Source organism: Plutella xylostella, chromosome 25 (genome assembly GCF_932276165.1).
Source record: "Plutella xylostella chromosome 25, ilPluXylo3.1, whole genome shotgun sequence".
NCBI lineage: Eukaryota > Metazoa > Arthropoda > Insecta > Lepidoptera > Plutellidae > Plutella > Plutella xylostella.
Genome location: NC_064005.1, coordinates 681,426 through 702,763, shown reverse-complemented (window position 1 = coordinate 702,763; position 21,338 = coordinate 681,426). Strand labels below are relative to the sequence as shown.

At 38.4% G+C, this 21,338-nt stretch overlaps 1 protein-coding gene across 2 annotated transcripts in view; it reads left to right on the top strand.

Annotated features, from left to right (window-relative positions):
• LOC105384239 (ribosome-releasing factor 2, mitochondrial) overlaps positions 1-21,296 on the top strand; it is a 40,840-nt gene extending 19,544 nt beyond the window's left edge. For both annotated transcript variants that reach the window (XM_048630252.1, XM_048630253.1), the window contains 11 exons: positions 11,459-11,596; positions 11,837-12,025; positions 12,118-12,629; positions 12,722-12,811; positions 12,939-13,128; positions 17,994-18,149; positions 18,525-18,747; positions 19,033-19,150; positions 19,454-19,549; positions 19,919-20,065; positions 20,568-21,296. In XM_048630252.1, the coding sequence (XP_048486209.1) occupies positions 11,459-11,596; positions 11,837-12,025; positions 12,118-12,629; positions 12,722-12,811; positions 12,939-13,128; positions 17,994-18,149; positions 18,525-18,747; positions 19,033-19,150; positions 19,454-19,549; positions 19,919-20,065; positions 20,568-20,729 (2,021 nt within the window). In that variant the 3' untranslated portion in view covers positions 20,730-21,296. The remainder of the gene's footprint in view (positions 1-11,458; positions 11,597-11,836; positions 12,026-12,117; positions 12,630-12,721; positions 12,812-12,938; positions 13,129-17,993; positions 18,150-18,524; positions 18,748-19,032; positions 19,151-19,453; positions 19,550-19,918; positions 20,066-20,567) is intronic.
• Positions 21,297-21,338: the final 42 nt, after the last annotated feature.

Here is a 21,338-nt window from a genome sequence, read left to right as displayed (position 1 = left end):
ATTAATGTTTAAAAATAAAACATTAAACAATTCACAAAAACTTCAGTGCTGAAATAAAGTCATTATAAATGAATTTTTTATTTTTCTTTGATTGCTAGAGTTTTTTTTTTGCTTACGCCTGGCTATTTTATTTATTTAGTGTTCTTTCGCTTGTGTATCTTTATGTCTGTTTTAATGTAATAGTAATACATTTATTATATCGCTTTTTCTGAATTTTTACACCAATAAGCCATATTGGACATGCGCACTACGACGAATGCTATCTTCATATTCGCAACCGTCATCGCTTCTATTTCATGACGCCATTTTCCTCTCCACCTCTTTTTCTCGCGTACACACAAATAGCCAACCGCCGCAGAGCGCATGCGTTGAGTCCCCCCTACCCATTACCCCCTCTACTCTCATGACGCCCTTTTCCTCTTGCGTACGTTCTTGTCTCTGGCGCGGCAGTCAGAATTCGGGACAAGCCCGGAGCGGTGGCTTGTCCCGAATTTTGACTCGGCCAAAAATGAAAACAGAACGTAGACTAGGTTCTACGTACGTACACTACGTTACGTAGTGAAGTTTGTATTTTTTTACATTCATCAACTATTTCATTTTGATTTCATCCGAAATAAAAATAATTATGGATAAAACTATTTAAGTTCAACCCACCAACCCGCAGTAGTCAGCGTGGTGGGAAATGGGCTAAGTTTAGGAAGGCAGTATAGACCTTGGGGATATGCACAAAGGTTCCACTCGAAAGAGCCAGGTGCAGGTACCTACACCCCCACAGAGAAAAGAATAGAATAGATGAATAGAACTTTTTGACTTTGTCTTTTTGTAAAATATTTACGTTCATCCATGAACTTAAATATTTGTAGGTTAATTTTTTTTGTTCGTAACTTCTTTGTAAAAAAAACTTTTTGACTTTGTCTATTGAGCTGTTTGTTACCTACATACGGCTTTCGGGCACGTATTTATTTGCGTGATTGATCGTTGTAATTTTTAGTTCGTTTTTATAGTTTTAAAAAAAATATATTTAATTATTAAATTGATGCTATTTATATATATTTTTTATTATTATTAAATCATTTATTTCACACCAAGATCCATATTTTGTTAGTTTGCTTATGCTATGTTAGTGTTAAAATAACAGTACAAATACACGATATATACAAATATAGTTTTTTATAGATGTTTGTTTTAGAATATGAACTTTAGTTCATTTATGAATTTATTATTTTAATTAATTGATGCTACATATTTACTCACTATTTTCAATATATACTGTGTTTTATATAATTTGATAATTGATGTTGGTTTTAGGATGTGAATGAAGTTTTATAAACTTTAATAAAAAAACACACACATACACACTCACGCCTTGTACTCCCTTTCAGAGAAGGCAGAGGTGCATTGCTGCACCCACTTTTCGCCAGAGTGTATGTTAGTCCCAATGTAATAGGGGGCGGGCCTATTGCCATTTTACGGGCACATCCAAGACCCGAGAACAAATATCTGTGTTTAAACAAATATCTGCCCAGCCGGGAATCGAACCCGGGACCATCGGCTCAGTAGTCAGGGTCACTAACCATTACGCCATTCGGTCGTCAAATATTTGAATTAATTGATGCAATATATTTACTTTATATAATTTGATAATTGATGTTGGATTTAGAATGTGAATTATGTTTTATGAACTTTAATAACAGGAATAAATAGCTTATTAATAATTATGTTTAATGTAAGTTCATGCACAGGGACAGGCTGAAAAACAGCGTTGCGTTGCTGCCCTGCAGCTGTAGGTGCAGCCCCTTTTTGTCACCAAGTGTTATTAGTTTTTGTTTATTTACATTTTCGTGTGTGTTATTGAGATAAATAAAAATATTTGTCTTTCTTCCAATACATATACAGTGTGCTGCAAAAAGGGTATACTAAGCCGAAACCTACATGTGCAGCATGGTATATCTAAGCCCAAAACTGAAATCAGAATTTCAAAATTCGCGAAAAAAAAACATTTTCCATAGAAACTTTGTTGGTCACGTGACTTTTTACTATGGAGAATGTTTTTTTTTTCGCGTCATCTTTCATATTTGCAACCATCACCGCTTCTATTTCCATGACGCCATTTTCCTCTCCACGTCTCTTTCTCGCGTACACACACATACCCAACTGTCGCACAGCGCATGCTTCGCGTCCCCCCTACCCATTACCCCCTCTACTCTCATGACGCCCTTTTCCTCTTGTGTTCGTTCTTGCCTCCGGCGTGGCAGTCAGAATTCGGGACAAGCCCGGAGCGGTGGCTTGTCCCGAATTTTGACTCGGCCAAATGAAAACCTGAACTGAACGTAGACTAGGTTCTACGTATGTACACTACGTAACGTAGCGTAATTTGTATTTGTTTTAAATTCATCACCTATTTCATTTTGATTTAATCCGAAATAAAAATAATTGACTAATTATGAATAAACTATGCTCTAGGAAATAATTTTAGTTTCATGCAAAACATTGTGAATTTGAGGCTAAAATCTATTGTGAAGTGTAAATTAACACCAGTGGCACCTGAGAAAGTGTTATTTTTGAAAATCACAGTGAAATTACACCAAATAAGTGAAAAAAGTTTTACCTAAAAACTCTTCATACTTCGAAAAAATACGCTCCAATACTTTTTTTTGCCCAACTTTAAATTTCTACATATTGTTTTGATGGTTCCTTATATATTTCAATTATAAATGCACAACAAGTGAATCAACCTGCTAAATCTGTCCCAAATTTGGTTGGTATGAAACCCAAACAACCCTCCAAACCTCCGCCGATATTCTTGTATGGTTTGGAAGACCGAATCCAGATAACCATTAGCACCGAAGAATTTTCTGTATTTAACACACGAACACGCCATATTGGACATGCGCAGTACGACAAATGCCATCTTCATATTCGCAACCGTCATCGCTTCTATTTCATGACGCCATTTTCCTCTCCACCTCTTTTTCTCGCGTACACACACATACCCAATCGTCGCAGAGCGCATGCGTCGCGTCCCCCCCCTACCCATTACCCCCTCTACTCTCATGACGCCCTTTTCCTCTTGTGTTCGTTCTTGCGGCAGTCAGAATTCGGGACAAGCCCGGAGCGGTGGCTTGTCCCGAATTTTGACTCTGCCAAATGAAAACCAGAACGTAGACTAGGTTCTACGTACGTACACTACGTTAGGTAGTGTAGTTTATAATTTTTTAACATTCATCATTTATTTGATTTTGATTTCATCCGAAATAAATATGAATAAAAAAAAATAACTTTTCGTGAAATATTTACGTTCATCCATTGGCTTATTTATGTCAAGGATATTTTTTTTTTTGTGCGTACCACGTTCGTACAAATAAAAAAACTTTTTGCCTGTCACTTTTGAGCTGTTTGTTACATACGGCTTTACCGCATGTATTTTTATTTGCGTGATTGATCGCTATAATTTTCAGTTGGTTTTTATTAAAGGCTCTTAAATATTTTCTGGAATATGAAACAATTTATTAAAATTTCAGTCATACAAAAAAGTCATTATAAATTATTGTGTTCTTTGGCGTTGTTTGCTACAGATTTGTTTCTTACGTCTGGCTGTTTTATTTATTTAATGTTACTTTCGATTTTATTTCTTTATGTCTGTTTTTTTAAATTATAATAAGTGAATGTACCTATTCTTTATTATTTTTTCTCAAACAAGCTATTTTGTATTCTATGTTCATAATACCAGACGAAATTCCTACGTTACTATGTTTGTTTAATGTAATATGACTATGAATTAATTCTATCCTTTTTTTCTGTATTTTTCACGCTAATACGCCATATTGGACATGCGCACTACGTCAAATGCCATCTTCATATTCGAAACCATCATCGCTTCTATTTCATGACGCCATTTTCCTCTCCATCTCTCTTTCTCGCGTACACACACATACCCAATCGTCGCAGAGCGCATGCGTCGCATCCCCCCTACCCATTATCCCCTCTACTCTCATGACGCCCTTTTCCTCCTGTGTTCGTTCTTGTCTCTGGCGCGGCAGTCAGAATTCGGGACGAGCCCGGAGCGGTGGCTTGTCCCGAATTTTGACTCGGCCAAATAAACCTGTCTTTTATACATATTTTATATAATCTGAAACACAGGAAAAACTCTGTTATTTCCTAGTTCAGAGCAGTATTTCACCTACCTTTAGCATTAAGATTTGACCTATTTTTAAAATACTACCTATAGTTTTCTGAATAAATATTATTCTTATTTTTAGGGTGGATTCGACCAACGTCGAGTAACTTTTTACTCACGAGTAAACTACCAGTTACTCGCGAGTAAGCCGATTTTGCATTCTATCAAACCCGAAACCAAGATAAGTAGCTTATCCCAAGAATAAAATGTTATACCGCCAAAATTGACCGTGTAACGAGCTTATCCGAGAGTAATTTTGTAATGGCGGCGGCACATCAGCTGATTAGAAAACCGTCATAATGACATATAAACACATCTGTCAAAACATAAACAAAAGTAAGTTTATAGGCAAATTCTCAGAATAACAACAGCGAATAAAATATTAAAACATAAACAATTTCATACTATTATAATCCATACAAACTAAGTTGGCATGTCATTTCTATTGCATGCTTTGAAACGCAACTATTTTTATTTTAGTTGCATTACAGTTTCGTTCTTCGTTCATTCAATTAATCATGGTATAACTTGGTAGAATGCAAATGTACTTATCCTAGATATTTACTCGCGTATAAATTTTATTCCGGTATAGTTATTCTCGTGTAAGATGATGTTTGGACGAATTCGCCCTTATTCTTATAAGTTATATTATTATAATAGTTTATTATTCTGAGGTACTGTACCAACGTATTTATTTCTGAATGCAACCCGGTTACTCTGTGTAGTTTCAGGTGGTTTTCCTCGCGTTTTGTTACAATCTAATCTACAGTAAAACTATAAAGTCCTGAAAACGGAAGTGGATTCTATCTAATTGTTACAGGCCGTATTTAATCCATGTATTATTTTTTTAAGGACAAATTCCTGTAAAAAGCTATACCCAAACGGTATTTTATTTTAAAATAATAAGTAAATAACTGATACTGTTAAAAAGTCTTAGCAAAATCGCACTCTTTTTGTCATAACTTTTTATAGTTGGACTGTATCATTTTTCACATGACTAAAAAGTTGTTGCAAAAGTTCATAAAATAAATGTGTAATTTGTGTCGTTACGGATATTTAACCAGTTTATTCGTTTTTATCGAAAAAAAAAACCTATACGATTTACCGCGATTATTTTTGGTGTGATTGATTGCTTTCGTTTCGGTTAATTTTTACAAATACAAATCTAAATAAAAAAAAATTATTATTATTTACATTATTACCCTTTACATTACTTTCTTTCTATCAAATCAAATCAAATCAAATATTTTATTGCCATCAAGTGTACATTAATGATCTTAAAATAATATAGTACTTACAACTTGATACCCATAGTGGGCACTGCAAATTCCCTTAAAGCTAGTAGGAACCAATTTCACAATAATACTAGGTTCTTATTCATAACTCTTAAATCAATAATATTAAGCTTATAATTAACTAACCTAACAATAACAAAGTATTTATTTAGATCAGAACATCATATTTCTGAGCAATTTTTAGGTTCATAAATTCTTTAATGGAATAAAAGCATTTATCCAATAAATAATGTTTGAGACTTTTGCAAAAGACTTTTATATTCGTTTCTGATGTTATATTTGTAGGTAGATTATTAAATATTTTTACTGCCATGTAATGTGGACTTTCATTTAACATCTTTATTCTAGATGGTGGAAGGTAAAGTTTATTTTTATTTCTGGTGTTTATGCTGTGTGTGTCTTTAGTTTGGAGAAATTTTTCTTTGTTCTTAAATACAAAAATACTAATATCATATATATATAGACAAGGAAGTGTAAGAATTTTCATTTTTATGAAGTATGGTTTGCAGCTTTCCTGGTTTTTTATGTGAGCTAGTATTCGGATAATTTTTTTCTGCATGATAAAAACTTGGTCTGCGTCTACGCTGTTTCCCCAAAGCATGATTCCATATCTAAGGCAGGAGTATGCGTACGCATAGTACGCCGACAGTGCCGTAGGGGTGTCTGTTGTACGTTCTATTACATAAAAAGCATAAAGAAACTGTGATAATTTAGATTTTACTTTTTCGATGTGGTTTTTCCAGTTTAGGTGAGTGTCAATATTTATTCCGAGTAAGCAAAATGTATTTGTTTCTTCTATGTTACTATTTTTTATTTGGAGTTTAATATCTAATGGGTGTTTTTGGTGTGATCGAAATTGGATAATTTTAGTTTTATTATAATTTACGTTTAAATTGTGGTCCTCTAACCAATGCTCCACTGTCTCGAAACAAGCTTTTAATTTGTTTTCGTGATGATCATTTTCATCACATTCAATAAGGATAGATACATCATCGGCGAATAGGACAGATGTTGCTGACTGACTATTTAAACATTTGGGAAGATCGTTGATGTAAATGAGGAACAATACGCAACCAAGTACGCTGCCTTGTGGAATGGAACGTGTAAGCTGTATCTCCTGAGATTTTATTACTTTAATTTCGTTTGTAGTTTTGTTGAAATGTTCTATTTGTACAATTTGTTTCCTGTTTTCTAAATATGATTGAAACCATTTATATGTTGGGCCGCGAATACCTGAGTCATAGAGTTTTTCCAGAAGGATTTTGTATGAAACTCTATCGTATGCTTTTGTCATGTCCAGTAGTATTCCAAGAGCATATTTTTTATCGTTTATGTATGTTAGTGCTTTTTGTATATATTTATAAACTGCAAGTGTGGTAGATCTACATTGTCTGAAGCCATTTTGGCAATCATCTAAGATTTGGTATTTTTCTATAAATTGATAGAGTCTATTTGACATGGCTTTTTCATAAACTTTTGAAAAGGTAGGTAACATAGCTATGGGTCTGTAATGGTTAAGTATAGTTTGGTCTTCTTTTTTGTGTACGGGTTTTACTAGTGATATTTTCAATAAATCAGGAATCTATGTAAGACAATAGACTCTCGGTAAATATAAAATCGATATAGCTTACTTTTGCCTTTGTTCAAACTGATTTACTGCCCCTTCTACTTTCAAGACACAATTTTCCATCTTTCTCCAATGATTTCAAAAGGAAGGATACACCCTTCAGAACATTTTACTCAAACCTTCTTCATACAAGCAAAATAACTGCCATCTGTCATAATTTGTTGGAACTATGTCCGCGCCGAGCTACTTATCCTGACGACGCAACCTTGTACGTGCGTTCATATTTTACCGTCACCGGATAGTAGGTACATAATAATATGAGTGAGTTGCATGCGGACGTCCGTACAAGGTTACATCGTGCGGCCATTGTAGACTTTGGTAGTAAAATAAATTATCGCTTTAAAATGTGTTTATTTATTAATTAAGGATGATACGATATTCCATATTCTTTTTTGACCTTCGTATCATAGTTTTTTAGCCTTTCACAACAAAAATAGGCATATTATTTAAGAAACAAAGACTCATCTCTCCGTCACAGACAACTGTCGACTGAGCACCGTTTGCCCTAAAATGTCTATTTTAGGGCCAACGCGCGGGTGCCATTTTCTTGAGTGGATTGGCCTGTCCTTACGCAGTAATATATAATAATATGTCAATGTCTTTCTCCGTTTGATTTTAACAGAAAATCCGCCCACCGAGACCATGTCTTTAAAATTTAATCTAAATATAAAATTTTAAATAAAATTTAAATCATAAATAATATATGTTCATCCTTCATCAATACAGTTTACTTTTCAACGCACATTAGACTCACACACATCCAGAGAGAGTACATGTTGGTGTAAGAAGAAGCAGAGTTGCATAGCTGCACCCTTCAGTCCGTGTTATTATGCAAACTCTGGCCTTTCACTCGTATCTTCTGTCTTGTATTTGCACCTGATTGTTGATCACTATTCTGGTGCTATCGGATGGAAGAGTACTTGAAGACACGAAGACATCCTCTGACGCTGCTGGGTACCATGCGGTATCTTGATCACTCACAGACGTCTAATAGATCGTCTGTGGGATCACGCATGGTATCCAGCAGTGCTGGAAGGAATAAATACGTCGAGCACAGCAAGAAGCAAGAGCTACGGATGAAGAACATTGCAGAATTTGGTATTGACATAACGGCAACCTCGTGTACAGTGAAAATTATTCTGCTTTTTCGTTTGGATACTGAGCTACCACATCGATCTTCCTTTAAGGGCTATCTTGTTCGGTAACCTTTTTAGGCCGGTTAAGGTGATAGCGCAGAAAGAGGTTGCGTATGAAATGACTTCGTTAACTCGGCCTCAACGGTCATTTACAATACTGCTAATTGTCAAGATGCCTTTTGCCATATCGCGCTAAGTAACCAATTGTCTTGTTTTTATCCCTAAATTGTTATTTTACTTTTGTGCAATATAAGATAAGATAAATAATCTACAATTTTTTATAATGGACACTGGACTGTTACTTATATTATACATAATGCCCTTCGATCACTTCTGATGCCTTGGATGGAAGACTTGAGGACATACCGTCTGGCGCTGCGGAGTGCCATGAGTGAGCTTATCTGATGGTATTCCACAGTGCCTGAGGGGAAACGCCAAGAAACAGCGTCTTTGGTGATAAGTGCCAATCCATCATACAGAAGAACCATGGAAGAGCTACAGTGATCAAAGCTGATTTGAACCTTAAAGGAGGATCAACTTGATAACTTAGAGTAAACTAGTTATCAACTTTGATCTTCTTATAAGGTCTACTGTATATATTTGCTTTACATTATGCCGTTTGGGTTGGTTAATGATGCCTCAAGAGCCGATGCGAAATGGATTCAGCCCTACTTTTGTGACGCCCCTTTCTCTCATAGCTACAAGTGTGATATTCTTAATAGAGTGATTGTTAAAAAGTCATGTATGAAAAAATCCAATCTATTTTCACATAGCGTATGCTCAAACATGCAAATCAATACAACTGTTTATTTTTTTATTTATTTATTTATTATAGGTAGATACACCAACAGCATACATATTATTACAGTTTTAAAAGATACATTGAAAGAAGGTCTTACATCTAATACGATATGCCAGTTACAGGCGTATACAACATTTTAATCAACAAACCTTAAAAATTAATAAAATTAAAAAAAATTAAAACAACATTAAAGTGTTAATTTAAAAACAAAAATTCAAATTAAAAGAAATAACAAATATTGCAAATCCGTTAAATTAAATTAGGTACTAGTTAATATCATACTATATTTATACTTAACTTAAACTGAAAATAGTTGCAGTATTCCACTTTGGAACTTCGGTAGACTGTCACTAAAGATATCTATGTTCTGAAGCTTAGTACTAATTTCGTTGTACTCCTGGCAAATTCTGTTAATTGGAGCGTGCAGACCAGTATTTGTTTTAGAAGCACTAATATGAAAGATTTTATTTATTGGTTTTCTAGGAAGATTATATGGCACTGATAGATGAATTTTTTCGGAAAGATGAATACAGCTTATTTGGTTTGAAATAATTTTGTGTAGAAATACTAGATCCTGTAGAATGCGGCGGTCACGCAGCGCGTGCATGTTGAAAAAGTTTAGACGCTGGTCGTAGGTGTTCCTGTGCGTTATCCCAGTAGAAGTGAATGCCAAGTATCTGGTGAAAGCCCTTTGTATACTTTCAATCCTCTGAGAGTGCACCGTATAGTGAGGGCTCCACGCCGCGCTGGCGAACTCCAGGTGACTGCGAACTAGCGCGTTGTATAGAAGTATTTTAGTTTTGCTATTGTGGAAGTCCCTCGAATTTCTCTTTAGAAACCCCAGCATTTGAGCTGCTTTTTTAACAATATTATCATAATGATAAATGAAACTGAGTTTGCTGTCAATGATAACACCGAGATCTCTTATTTGACTTGTTTCAGTTAGTTGAGTATTGCCTATAGTGTAAGAAGATGAAAGAGGACATTTCTTTTTTGTAAATTTGATGAAGTAGCATTTACTAACGTTTATTGACATATGGTTGTGCTCACACCAGTCTTTAATATTATTTAGATCTTCTTGAATAAGTTTGACATCTGTCATGGAGTTCACGGTTTTATAAATTTTTAAATCGTCAGCAAAAAAGGAGAAATGGCAATGTTTAATGTTATTGGTAAGATCGTTTATAAATATTAGGAATAAAAGAGGGCCTAAGTGCGATCCTTGAGGAACCCCCGTTTTAGCATGATAAGGTTTAGAGTCGAAGCCGTTCACTGACACTATTTGTGGTCTGTTTGATAGGTAGGACTCAAACCACCTCAGTATATTTCCACTAAAGCCGACAGATTTTAACTTATGAATTAGTAATGTGTGGTCTACCATGTCAAAGGCCTTGGAAAAGTCAGTATAGATGGCGTCCACCTCCTTGCCTTTATCAATTTCATATGATACATCTGTAATAAAGTTAACAAGATTAGTTTGTACAGAGCGGCCTTTTATAAATCCATGCTGATAATCGGACAATATTTTATTTAACTGAGGAGAGAAAACATCTAGTAATAGGGATTCAAAGAGCTTAGAGAAACAAGATAAAATAGAAATAGGGCGATAGTTCTTAACTTCTACGTCATTACCGCTTTTAAAAATTGGAACAATTCTTGCATTCTTCCACTCATCTGGAAATTTTCCATCCAGAAGAGAGCGGTTTATAATTAGGACCAGTGGTAAGGCAAGCAAATATCCACCACGTTTAATAAAAATAGGTGGTATACCATCAGGACCCGCGCCTTTATAAATATTAAGCATTTTGATTTTTTTACATAAATCAGACTCTCTAAAACTGATGCGGTTGAAGCATATTGAGTTATTATCAGGGTTTGGTGATATATAGTTGAGAGGACTTTGATCTTTGGCACTACTGGTTCTATAGATAGATGAAAATTGATCGGCAAATAAGTTAGCGATTTCAGGTCCCGTGTTGGCAGAGATGTTGTTCATTTTCATTTCAGAGGGGAGCGTTGATTTATTTTTACGTTTGTCTTTTATAAACTTCCAAAAAGTTTTAGGATTGTAGGAAATAGCTTTCTCTATTTGCGTTTTATATCTATTGTAGTCACTATCTAATAATTTGTGACTCCTTTCCCTTAAAATGTTGTATTCAAATTTATCTCTTGGGTTTTGATAACGACGATATTTCTTACGAATATATAATTAATATATATAATTATATATAATTTTTAGCTTTGCAATTGCCCTAACGCTTGCTAGATGGCAGTGCCCTTTTCAAAGATTCCTTGCACCCTTTCCTGTCCTGTCAAATAACTTTTCTCCTAAACTTTAACGCAAATTGTTTCAAAACTTCACATCACCTGACTTTCTTTTCAATTCCATTCTACATTCACTGAACAACCCGTTTGTTTCAGCGGCGGCGGTGTCCTTCCCGTGGGGCAGCAGTCAGATCAACCTGGTGGACACGCCCGGCCACATCGACTTCACCATGGAGGTGGAGCAGAGCCTCGCCGTGCTAGATGGTGCGGTCGTGGTGCTTGATGCTTCGGCTGGTAAGTTTACTTCGATGATGTATTCATCACCATCGGCAAATCAGTGTTTGTTACTGGACATAATAATATGCTTCTTACTAGCATAAGCAGTTTCGGCAATAGAAACGGATTCTTCTGCTCATTCTGCTGTAAGCCATGGTGAAACTTTGAAGTATTTTGTAACAACATAGGATAGGATACAAATCACATTCTTGCTTGTTTACAACTATGTATGTCTATTGTCTATGTCCCTTCGTGTAGGTGTTGAAGCTCAAACACTGACAGTCTGGCGACAGGCAGCCGGATACAGAGTGCCTCGTCTGTTGTACCTGAACAAAATGGACCGATCTGATGCAGACGAAGTAGCTTGTGTCAAATCAATAGAAGAAAAACTGGACGCAACACCATTGCTTCTACATACACCTGTTAGACATGAAGGAAAGTTAATAGGTAAGTTTGTAACACCAAAATTGCAAGAAACTTTACTATATCTATCTATCTATAATGCTTAACAGATCTCTAGAATGAATGTATATTTTTAGGTCTACTTGACTTGTTGAACTTGGAGGAAATAATCTGGACGCAGGGGCGGGGTCAAAAATATACGCGACGAAAACTTACAGAGAAGGAAGATGGCCATGTCTGGGAAAACACTATGACTGGACACAGACACCTTGTGGACACACTTTCAAGTATAGACGATAATCTGGCAGACATCATCATACAGGAGGAATCCTTAGACAATATACAAAGTAAAGACATAACTGCAGCTATACGCCGCTGCACTATCGATATGAAAGGTTTCCCGATCGTGTGCGGGTCATCTTACAAAAATATTGGTGTACAAACTCTTATGGACGCTGTCGTAGACTACCTTCCTTCGCCAGATCAATGCAATGAGCTTTACAGGTGTTTTGACAAAGATCTATCAGCCAGAGCGTTCAAAGTCCAACACGACGACCAAAGAGGCGTGTTGACTTTCCTAAGACTTTACAGTGGCGAAATAAGTAAAGGGCAAAAAATTTATAACCTCGTCCAAGATCAAAGTGAACAGGTATTATTTCGAACACATCAACAGAAACATAAAATTAATACTTAAGTTAGATTTCGATTTGGCTAATAGGTTATAACTGACCTTTTTTGCAGACGGGTATATTGTACGTAGCTTTAGCTGATGAGTACAAGCCGGTCGAGAAGGTGACTGCCGGTAACATTGCGGTTGTTAGTGGACTCAAGGTAATTGTTACATTTGTTACCCATTTTTTCCATACCGCTGCCAGTAGCATTATTCCAGTTTCCAATGATTTTCACTATTTTTACGACTCCTAGCGGCATCGGTAACATTTATGTTATCTGTTATCAGGTAACAATGACAAGGGACTTAGTCACTTCTAATCAGACTGCTGCCAACAAGGCTAAGACCAGACTCACCGCCCGGCTGAGCAAACAGGAAGACTTGGAACGTCTGATCCTGCCGAGTGCCAGACAAAGACTGAACGCTTTGGACGAGCAGCCAGACGACAGTGAGAAGGCTGATATACTCCTCGGAATTGGTAAGTAAATTTTCTGCACTTTTTTGTTTATCAAGCATTATTCTTAATAGCCTTATACCTCCCACGGTTAGTACGGACGACTTATTGTCACTCGAAAATCTTGTCACGGGATTTGATAATTCAGACATCTTACATTCTCATGATTCTAAAGAAGATACCGAAGGCAGAAGAAGAACCAATGAGTACCTCGTGGCGGACCCTGTGTTCCTTGGTCCGTCCCACTGGCACCAATAAACACAGTATCCGACCTTGAGGCATTCTCCACTCGACATACTTGAAGATGACAAAAGTGCCAATGTAAAGAAGCTGTAGGCTACAACATGTTTACAAATGATGGACAAATCTACTGTTGTTGCTCCATATGTCACGTCATGGCATTTGGAGCAATTTCAGCTGTTCTATACACACAAGCCTACCGTGAACCTACCAGAGTGTAAGCAATAGTCCCGGTGAACCGACGTCCATGAAAATTTACTCCATAGATCAGCCACCTAGGTTATCAATGGAGCCAATTCTCATGGCGGCATACACAACACTAGGGAGCAAGGAAAATCTTACATCCGTTCCGCCCTGAGATCTAATGAATGTTATAGATCTAATAAAATATGCCCCTGTTTGCCTGTACACTATACAATTATACATAATTATAGCGCCTGCAGGTTTTTAAAGTAAGGAAAGAAAATGTAACCTCACTAACAAGTGACACCATTCAAGAGAAGGAAAGAGACAGAAAATTACAGTCACAATACTTGCATTTCTTCCTTACGGCCGAATCACACCGGAATAACAGATGTTGTCCTCCTCGCGTTTTGCTGCCAGCCTCTGCTATTCCGATGTGATTCGGCCCTTAGGGGTGGCAATAAGAGAAACCTACAGATGTCAACAACAAAGATAATATATATATAGTCCTTTGTTATACTTATACATATTTCAAATTACTTGTATTGTATTTGATGTTAGCTGCGCAAGCTTCATTGTTGATATCAACAGCTTCTTGGGGTTTACCGACAAATCATCGACTTTTAGCGTCCTTGCTATATTTATATTATGTAACCATACGCTGTTATTTAACCCACTTTATATCTTTCTTTCTCTATATTCTCTATTTGAGTAATAATATCACTAACTACTTACTAGGATTGAACCTCGGGTTTAAACTTTAATGTGTATTTCAGGTATTAAGATAGTATGTATTTAGTTTCCCCAAGAAACTATGTGGCTGACATACATTTAAACATGTTTTTACTACTTAATATTTATTTAGGTACTATGATGTAATGGATATTATTGTTATGCTATGGTGGTAATTTGAAAAAATATACATTTCAGAACTCATAATATTTCGTACTGCTACAATAATTGACATGTTTTTTGTGTTTATTTTATGCTAGTATTTATTCGGATAATCGTGTATTTTGCAGCTCTTTTTCCTATCATAACCCAAATTCCTGGACACGAGCGAGACAGACATGCTTATAGTGGTAGTCTGAGTGACCTCAAGGCTGGTCGGGCCGTGGTTGGTGTCGTCACCACAGCAGCGACTCCTCCTTGTGGCACTTGATTACAGATCTACACGTCAACTCCGTCTGAAGATAACGCACAGCATATGAAGACCGTATTCGCACATGACAATGCAAATCTCAAGATAACTCTATACCGATAATTGTTTTGTCTGTTGTGTGTTAAATTCATTCAAAAGTGTCTGTTCATTGTTTTAAAAAGTATTCGGGAATTGTACCGTGAACTCATTTAGACGAACGAACGAACGATTGAGACTGTGTTCTTCTTCATAGTAAAATATTGAGGTTGACACCAATCAATTTGTTCGTTCGGTCGATTTGTATTGAACTAACTTGGAGATTCTTTATCCCACAGATACATAGCAAGAAGCCACAGCTCACACCGAAGTCAGAAGAGGAACCCATGAGTGCTTCGGGGCGGGCCCTGTGTTGCTTGGTCCGTCCCACTGGCACCAATAAACACAGTATCCGACCTCGAGGCATTCACCGCTCGACCCAGCAAGAATTAACAAGAAGAAGAAACAGGGTTACTGTGGCTCTACAAAAAACGAAGTAACGAGAGCTGTTATTACGTAATCGGTTCATTTAATTGCAACAAGACAGAGTCGTGGTAAGCGCAGCCAACAGCGCTCCGTAACTTCGTTTTTCGTGAGCTAGAGTTCCCATCAGAGTCTCAGGGTAATAAAAAAAACTCACTTGTAAAATGTAATCTGACTGTAAACTCACGTGAAAGAGCATTAACAACATTTTTTTTCCCCTCTACCACGATAGCTACAGCCGGCCCGGCCTACAGCTCAGGTTAGAACCAGATTTCATGTCCACCGGAAAAACGGCAATCTGACTCTGGCCTCGTGCTCTGGGCCGTGGCTCCTCATCAATGGGCTGGATCTAGCGGGTCTGTGAATACTATGTAGATAGTTTTTGTCACCGTTTAACACCCTATTTATAATATATTACCTACATCCTTCCAAGGTGTTCCTCTAGGTATAGACAGGATCGGCAGTTTTCCATCGTTAGCAAGCGACGGGAGACGTTCGATTCATGTCACCCTCTCTCTTTTAAGAGAGAAACTTTTGAAACCCTTTCTTAGAGAGGAGTTCATGAGGAGCTCTTTAAACATTCTCTTAGAGAGGATTTCATGAATCAACTCTCCCGTTGCACTCTCATCGGTTGACAACGACAAGGATGACAATAAACAGCGAAGCAATCTCCAATCTACAGAACCGTTTGGAAGAAGCTGACTCCTTATTTATTATGACTAGACCTCACAGTGTGTTAATTTTGTATTTCTCCTAGAATGACAGAATGTTAAGTGCCAGTGTATTTTGTAAGTAGGTAACACCAGTGCAGGTCTCGAACCCCGAGACCTGCACTGGTATTATCTACTACAAGCTACTACACTGGCTACGCAAGATACAGAAGCGTGGAGAACAATACTACAAGCTGCTACACTGCTGACTACGCAGGATACAGGAGCTTGGAGAAGAACTTATGTAGCCCTGAGCTCCACATGGGAGTAATATGCAATAGTAAAAGTAGAAGAGGAATAGGTAGGTATTCTTCTTCTACTTTTTCCATCGCTGTTCAGAAGCTGGTCGCTGAGATGAACACAGAAACGGCAGAAGAAGAAACAGTGGGTGCTCCGTGGCGGGCCCTGTGTTGCTTGGTCCGTCCCACTGGCACCAATAAACACAGTATCCGACCTCGAGGTACTCACCACTCCAGCAAGATCCAGGCTCTCCGCCAAGTCTCGTGTGCAGGTACAGTAAGGTGCAGATAAACCTGACCCCCCTCAGAAGCATTGTTAGTATGAGGGGGGGGGGCAGGTTTCTTTGCACCTGACCGTACACCGTATGTCAGGCAAAAATCAAAAAAGATCAAATGCCCTTTGAATAAACTAATTACTATTGTAAGGTTATACCATGTTATACTCTGTGCATCTTATTAATGGTTTTTAGACATTCGAAATCCCATACATATTTGATGACTGCAAACGAAAACCAATTTTACTTACCAGACATAAGCGAACGTTAAAAAACCATTAATAAGATGGACAGAGGTTTGTGTATTTTTATTGATTAAATAAATGAAATTTTATGTGTCCGCCATTTTTTAGCAGAACAATTAAATACAACACAGACCTACGAAAAAATAGTTCTTTAGTGATGCTCCTGAAATTCATAGAATTTCAACTACGAAATTCAGCAGCATCACTCTAGATCTCATTCAATCTCACGTTGATATGGACACGACTCCGCCCTTTTGCTACCAGTACCGCCACCACCGATTGCTTATAAATCTGTTAAACACTTTTCAGATCCATAGATTTTACAGAAAAAGAACCACGACACATTACCAGTTAACAATCCTAGAAATGAAGCATTCATTCCAAGGATTTTTCACTGCTAATGTGTCGTGGTGGTAAGGTAGCTGATCTCCTGTAGAAGACAAATGAGGAGTCTTCAGCGTCGTGGAAGTATGGGTGACCCCGAACCGGATTTTGTGCTCATTGGACAGTTCCATTTGCACCAATGTGTTTATAGTATCCGCTGCTCGGGGCATGCACTGTCATGCAGCTAATGAAGAGAGAAGTCCCGGGTTCAGGGTTAGGTTTTAGAATACTTTAAGTGGACGCTCACCCGCCCCTATAGTGGTAGGCATAGGGCAGGGTGGGTACCCGCTTAAATTATACAAGTGTTACACCTGGCTGAAATCGTAATGAATATTGTCGTGTCGGGCGTGTCAGTAGTCCCCGAACATTGGGCAATAGGAATTCAAAGAGGCTGTTGAAGAACCAGTGTCTACAAGCAACACCTATATTTGATCTGACCGTGGCAGTGGGCGACCGTTGGCTATAGAAAATAAAGAAGACTGAAGCTCCTCCAGAGTGGGTGTCGCGGATGTCAATCTTTGAGAGGAAACCCCCAACGATTGACATCCTCGCTACTTGCTTTATCCATCAGGCGTATGAAGAACTCCCAGGATTACCTCCGCGATACTAGGGTTCAATGCCTATTGACCGTGTATACTAAACTTTACTGGATTTATTATACTGTCATGTAATTTTCATGTTTATATTTTTCTCTTATATTGGTTTCCTATTGTGTATTGTGTCTAACCATTTTTTCTATGTATTTACTTTCTATGAACGATTTTATCAGTGTATAGCAAACTAAGTATATATAGATTGAGTGTTAATCCTTACTGCGTACATCATATTATTGTATTTAATCATTTATGTGTAATTTAAGTATGCAGGGTGCTCTTATTTAAAAACATGTTCTTCCTTCCAGTCTACATACCCACACATCTATTCCCCTCTCCTAACCAGATTCCTCTCCGCAGGCGCGCGCGTCCCGGAGCCCGTGTTCCTGTGCACCATCGAGCCCCCGAGCGTGGCGTTCCAGACCCCGCTGGAGACAGCCCTGGCCGAGCTGAGTCGAGAGGACCCCAGCCTCAGGGTTGTCAACGATGACGAGTCTGGACAGATCGTACTAGCTGGTGAGTTATAGAGGTTGAAGATGTTTCCCTGCACCATAGACACGCCGAGCGTGGCGTTCCAGACCCCGCTGGGGGCAGCCCTGGCCGAGCTAAGTCGAGAGGACCCCGGCCTCAGGGTTGGCGACGGCGAGTCCGGACAGATTGTGCTGTGGGGTTGTAGGTGAAGATGAAAAAGAAATAATTGAATATTTCTTGGAATGCATGAATTTAACCTCAGATTTCTTACAAATCGTTCTCTTTAAACGTTTGCAATACAATTTCATGTTTAGGGCTGTCAAATACCTCATACTGTACCTCTTTTAAAAACCGTATTCAACTTAATTTACACATACTTTAAACTTATGGTAATACTACAGCAAGTCTGCAATATTTTAGGTATGGGCGAGCTGCACCTAGAGATAATCAAAGAGCGTATAATCAGAGAGTACAAGATCGACGTGGAGCTGGGTCCTCTCCAGATAGCGTACCGGGAGACGCTGCTGGGCGCCGCCCAGAGGAACTTCGTGCTGGAGCGGAAGATCGGCAGCCAGAAGCAGATGGTCAATGTCACCATGTCAGCCAAAACGGTTAAAGGAGTACCGGCGGATAAGGTTTTGAGGTGAGAGTTTTAGGGTTGTTTTTTTGGATGATGTTGTTGTTCCTGTTTTATAGGACTCCCCAATGGTGTGGAGATTCTTCCCAGTGGAGTTTATCTACAATTCTACATAGAGACACATATGCCTTGTTGCTGGCCGAGTTTAGCGGCCCGACGTTTTTCAGATATATATTTCTATAAAATGTTAAGAATAATATTTATTTCATTCATAAGTCCATAAAGTGATGTGATGTGTCTTTTAAAATCTAACTACAATCTTCTCTGAAACAAACTTATCTTTCCGACAAGGTTGAACAAATCACCGGAGAGTGCGGCAAATCTCGCGCATGTATGGACGCGACACATGACAGCCGTAAAGCAAGGCGTCTCCACGGCCCTGCTGCACGGACCCAAACTAGGCTGCAAGGTAACTGCTCAGACCTGTCTTATAGTCTTTATAATAGGTTTTTCATTGTACGTTTGTACTTATTCTTTCTTTCAAAATCACAGAGATAACCCTTTATTTCAATTAGGGCGTCCAATAACAAGCAAACCAACGCTGTCTTCTGCAACTCCTCACTAAGATGGGCCTACCCTGTGGTGCCAAAATGGGCGAAGCCGTGAAAGCAGCGTTGTGGCGGTTCTTAGGAGGCCTATGTCCAAAAGTGGATTTGTGCTGGATGATGAAAATACTGCTAGGTGCTGAGTTCTAATGGATATTCTGTTGCAGATGGTGGATGTGCAGGTGACTCTTCACTGGCTGGAAGTTGGACGCGGGACTTCAGACTCTGTTGTCTCTGCCGCCGTCGTGCAATGTCTTCGAAAGGTACGTCACCATTGTATACTTTTCAGGGATGATAATTATGTGTTTGTTGTGTGTAATGTGCCTGAAGAGTAGAAACAAGGTGCCTACTGGTTTAATAGGACGATAAAATATGGGTGTGACTTGCTTTGTGGGTGTGACTGTAAATTTCAAGATTCCTGCGTTGGTCACAACCCCAAGTGCAGATGCGTCTTTTGTAATTTAATAATATTTCTAATTTTTAACCCACTTATGTGAAAAGTCGTAAGATAGAATATGTTACTCTTTTATGCAAAACGGCTTAACCAATTTTAATGAATAAAACAAAATCTATTATCGTCTCAAAATTAAACTGAAAAAAACCCTCCTTACGCTTACTCCCTCCAACACCAGGTATTCGCAGAGGCCGAGTCCATACTCCTGGAGCCGGTGATGTCTCTCGAAGTGGTGGTGCCGGAGTCGCACTCGGCGCGCGTGCTGGCCGACCTCACGCGGCGCCGCGCCGACCTACAGCAGGTGCACGTGCGGAGAGGAGACAAGGTATGACCACCAGAAGACGTTCTATGACCTCATGTTTTCAGGCCAAGGTATCAACTGCATAAGTGGTACCAGCTTCTCATGTTTCCAGGCCAAGTAAAACACCAGCCGGCGTGGAAGCTGCTCATATTTTCAGGTTGGATTCTAGTAGCATTCTAGCAAAAACCAGCCTGAGCGAGCGATGCTGTCAAATATGGCATAATATAAAGATCGCTCTGAAATATGGCATAATAAAAGATCTGATACGATCATGAACTGTGGTAGCGCCACATTAGAGCTCTGAACTGCTGATATGAGATAATGGTACAGGATTCAATGGAATATAGGTAGTTTTAAAATTTGTTCTGAAGATTCTGAACAGCTAAATATAAGACCTTATAGACAGGATGCCGTTAGTGGTAAAGATGAAGGCCTTAATACATTGTTTTGGCACTCATCAGGAGGGCCTATTTGCAGTTTGATCTCCATGATAAATAGTCTCATAACCCGAGTGTAATTCCACCAGGTGATAGAGTGCTTAGCACCGCTATCAGAGCTGCTGGGCTACTCGTCGGCGCTGCGGTCCCTGAGCTCGGGGCTCGCCTCCTTCACCATGGAGTTCCACTCCAACAGACAAATGACGCCTTACGACGAAGAGAAGGCTATCAAAGCTGTCACTGGCTTCTAAGGGGAAACCAGCTTGTGTGTATCTTGAATTGTGTAGTAAAGGTAATGGTTGCGTTCGGAGGTTAATTTCTCTCGTGAAGAAGGAAACCTATGTTACACAGTACAGTTGAGGATTTCTCTGATGGAGCCTATCAGAAATGAGGTGATAAAAATTGGAAAAAGGTGTGTATTTTGTATCTGCCAAAAAATTATTAACTGTGGAACGTTTTCGCGAGTGAAGACCAGGACAGACAGTGCAGTGCCAGGAAGAGAAAGGCCGAGGGCAGAGTGGTGTGAAGTCCCGTGAGGCCTATACCTAACCAAGGAACCCTCAAAGACCTTCACACAACACTGACCAAGGCCCATGCGCAGCAGTTTGAAGAATATCAGTTCTTAGTGGTCAAACAATATTTCTCCAAGTAAAAAATACACAAATAAGAGTTTTGTAAATTCAGTTTGAAAACAATATTTAGGTCTAGCTTGACCTGAATAGATTATTTTGATCGCGGCCGAAACTCAATGAAATATCATTGTAATTGTTTTAATGTAATTTATATTGATGTAAATAATAAATATTTAAGGAATCCTACTTTGTTGTCTTCAATCAACTTCCTTCATTTTTACCCTTCAA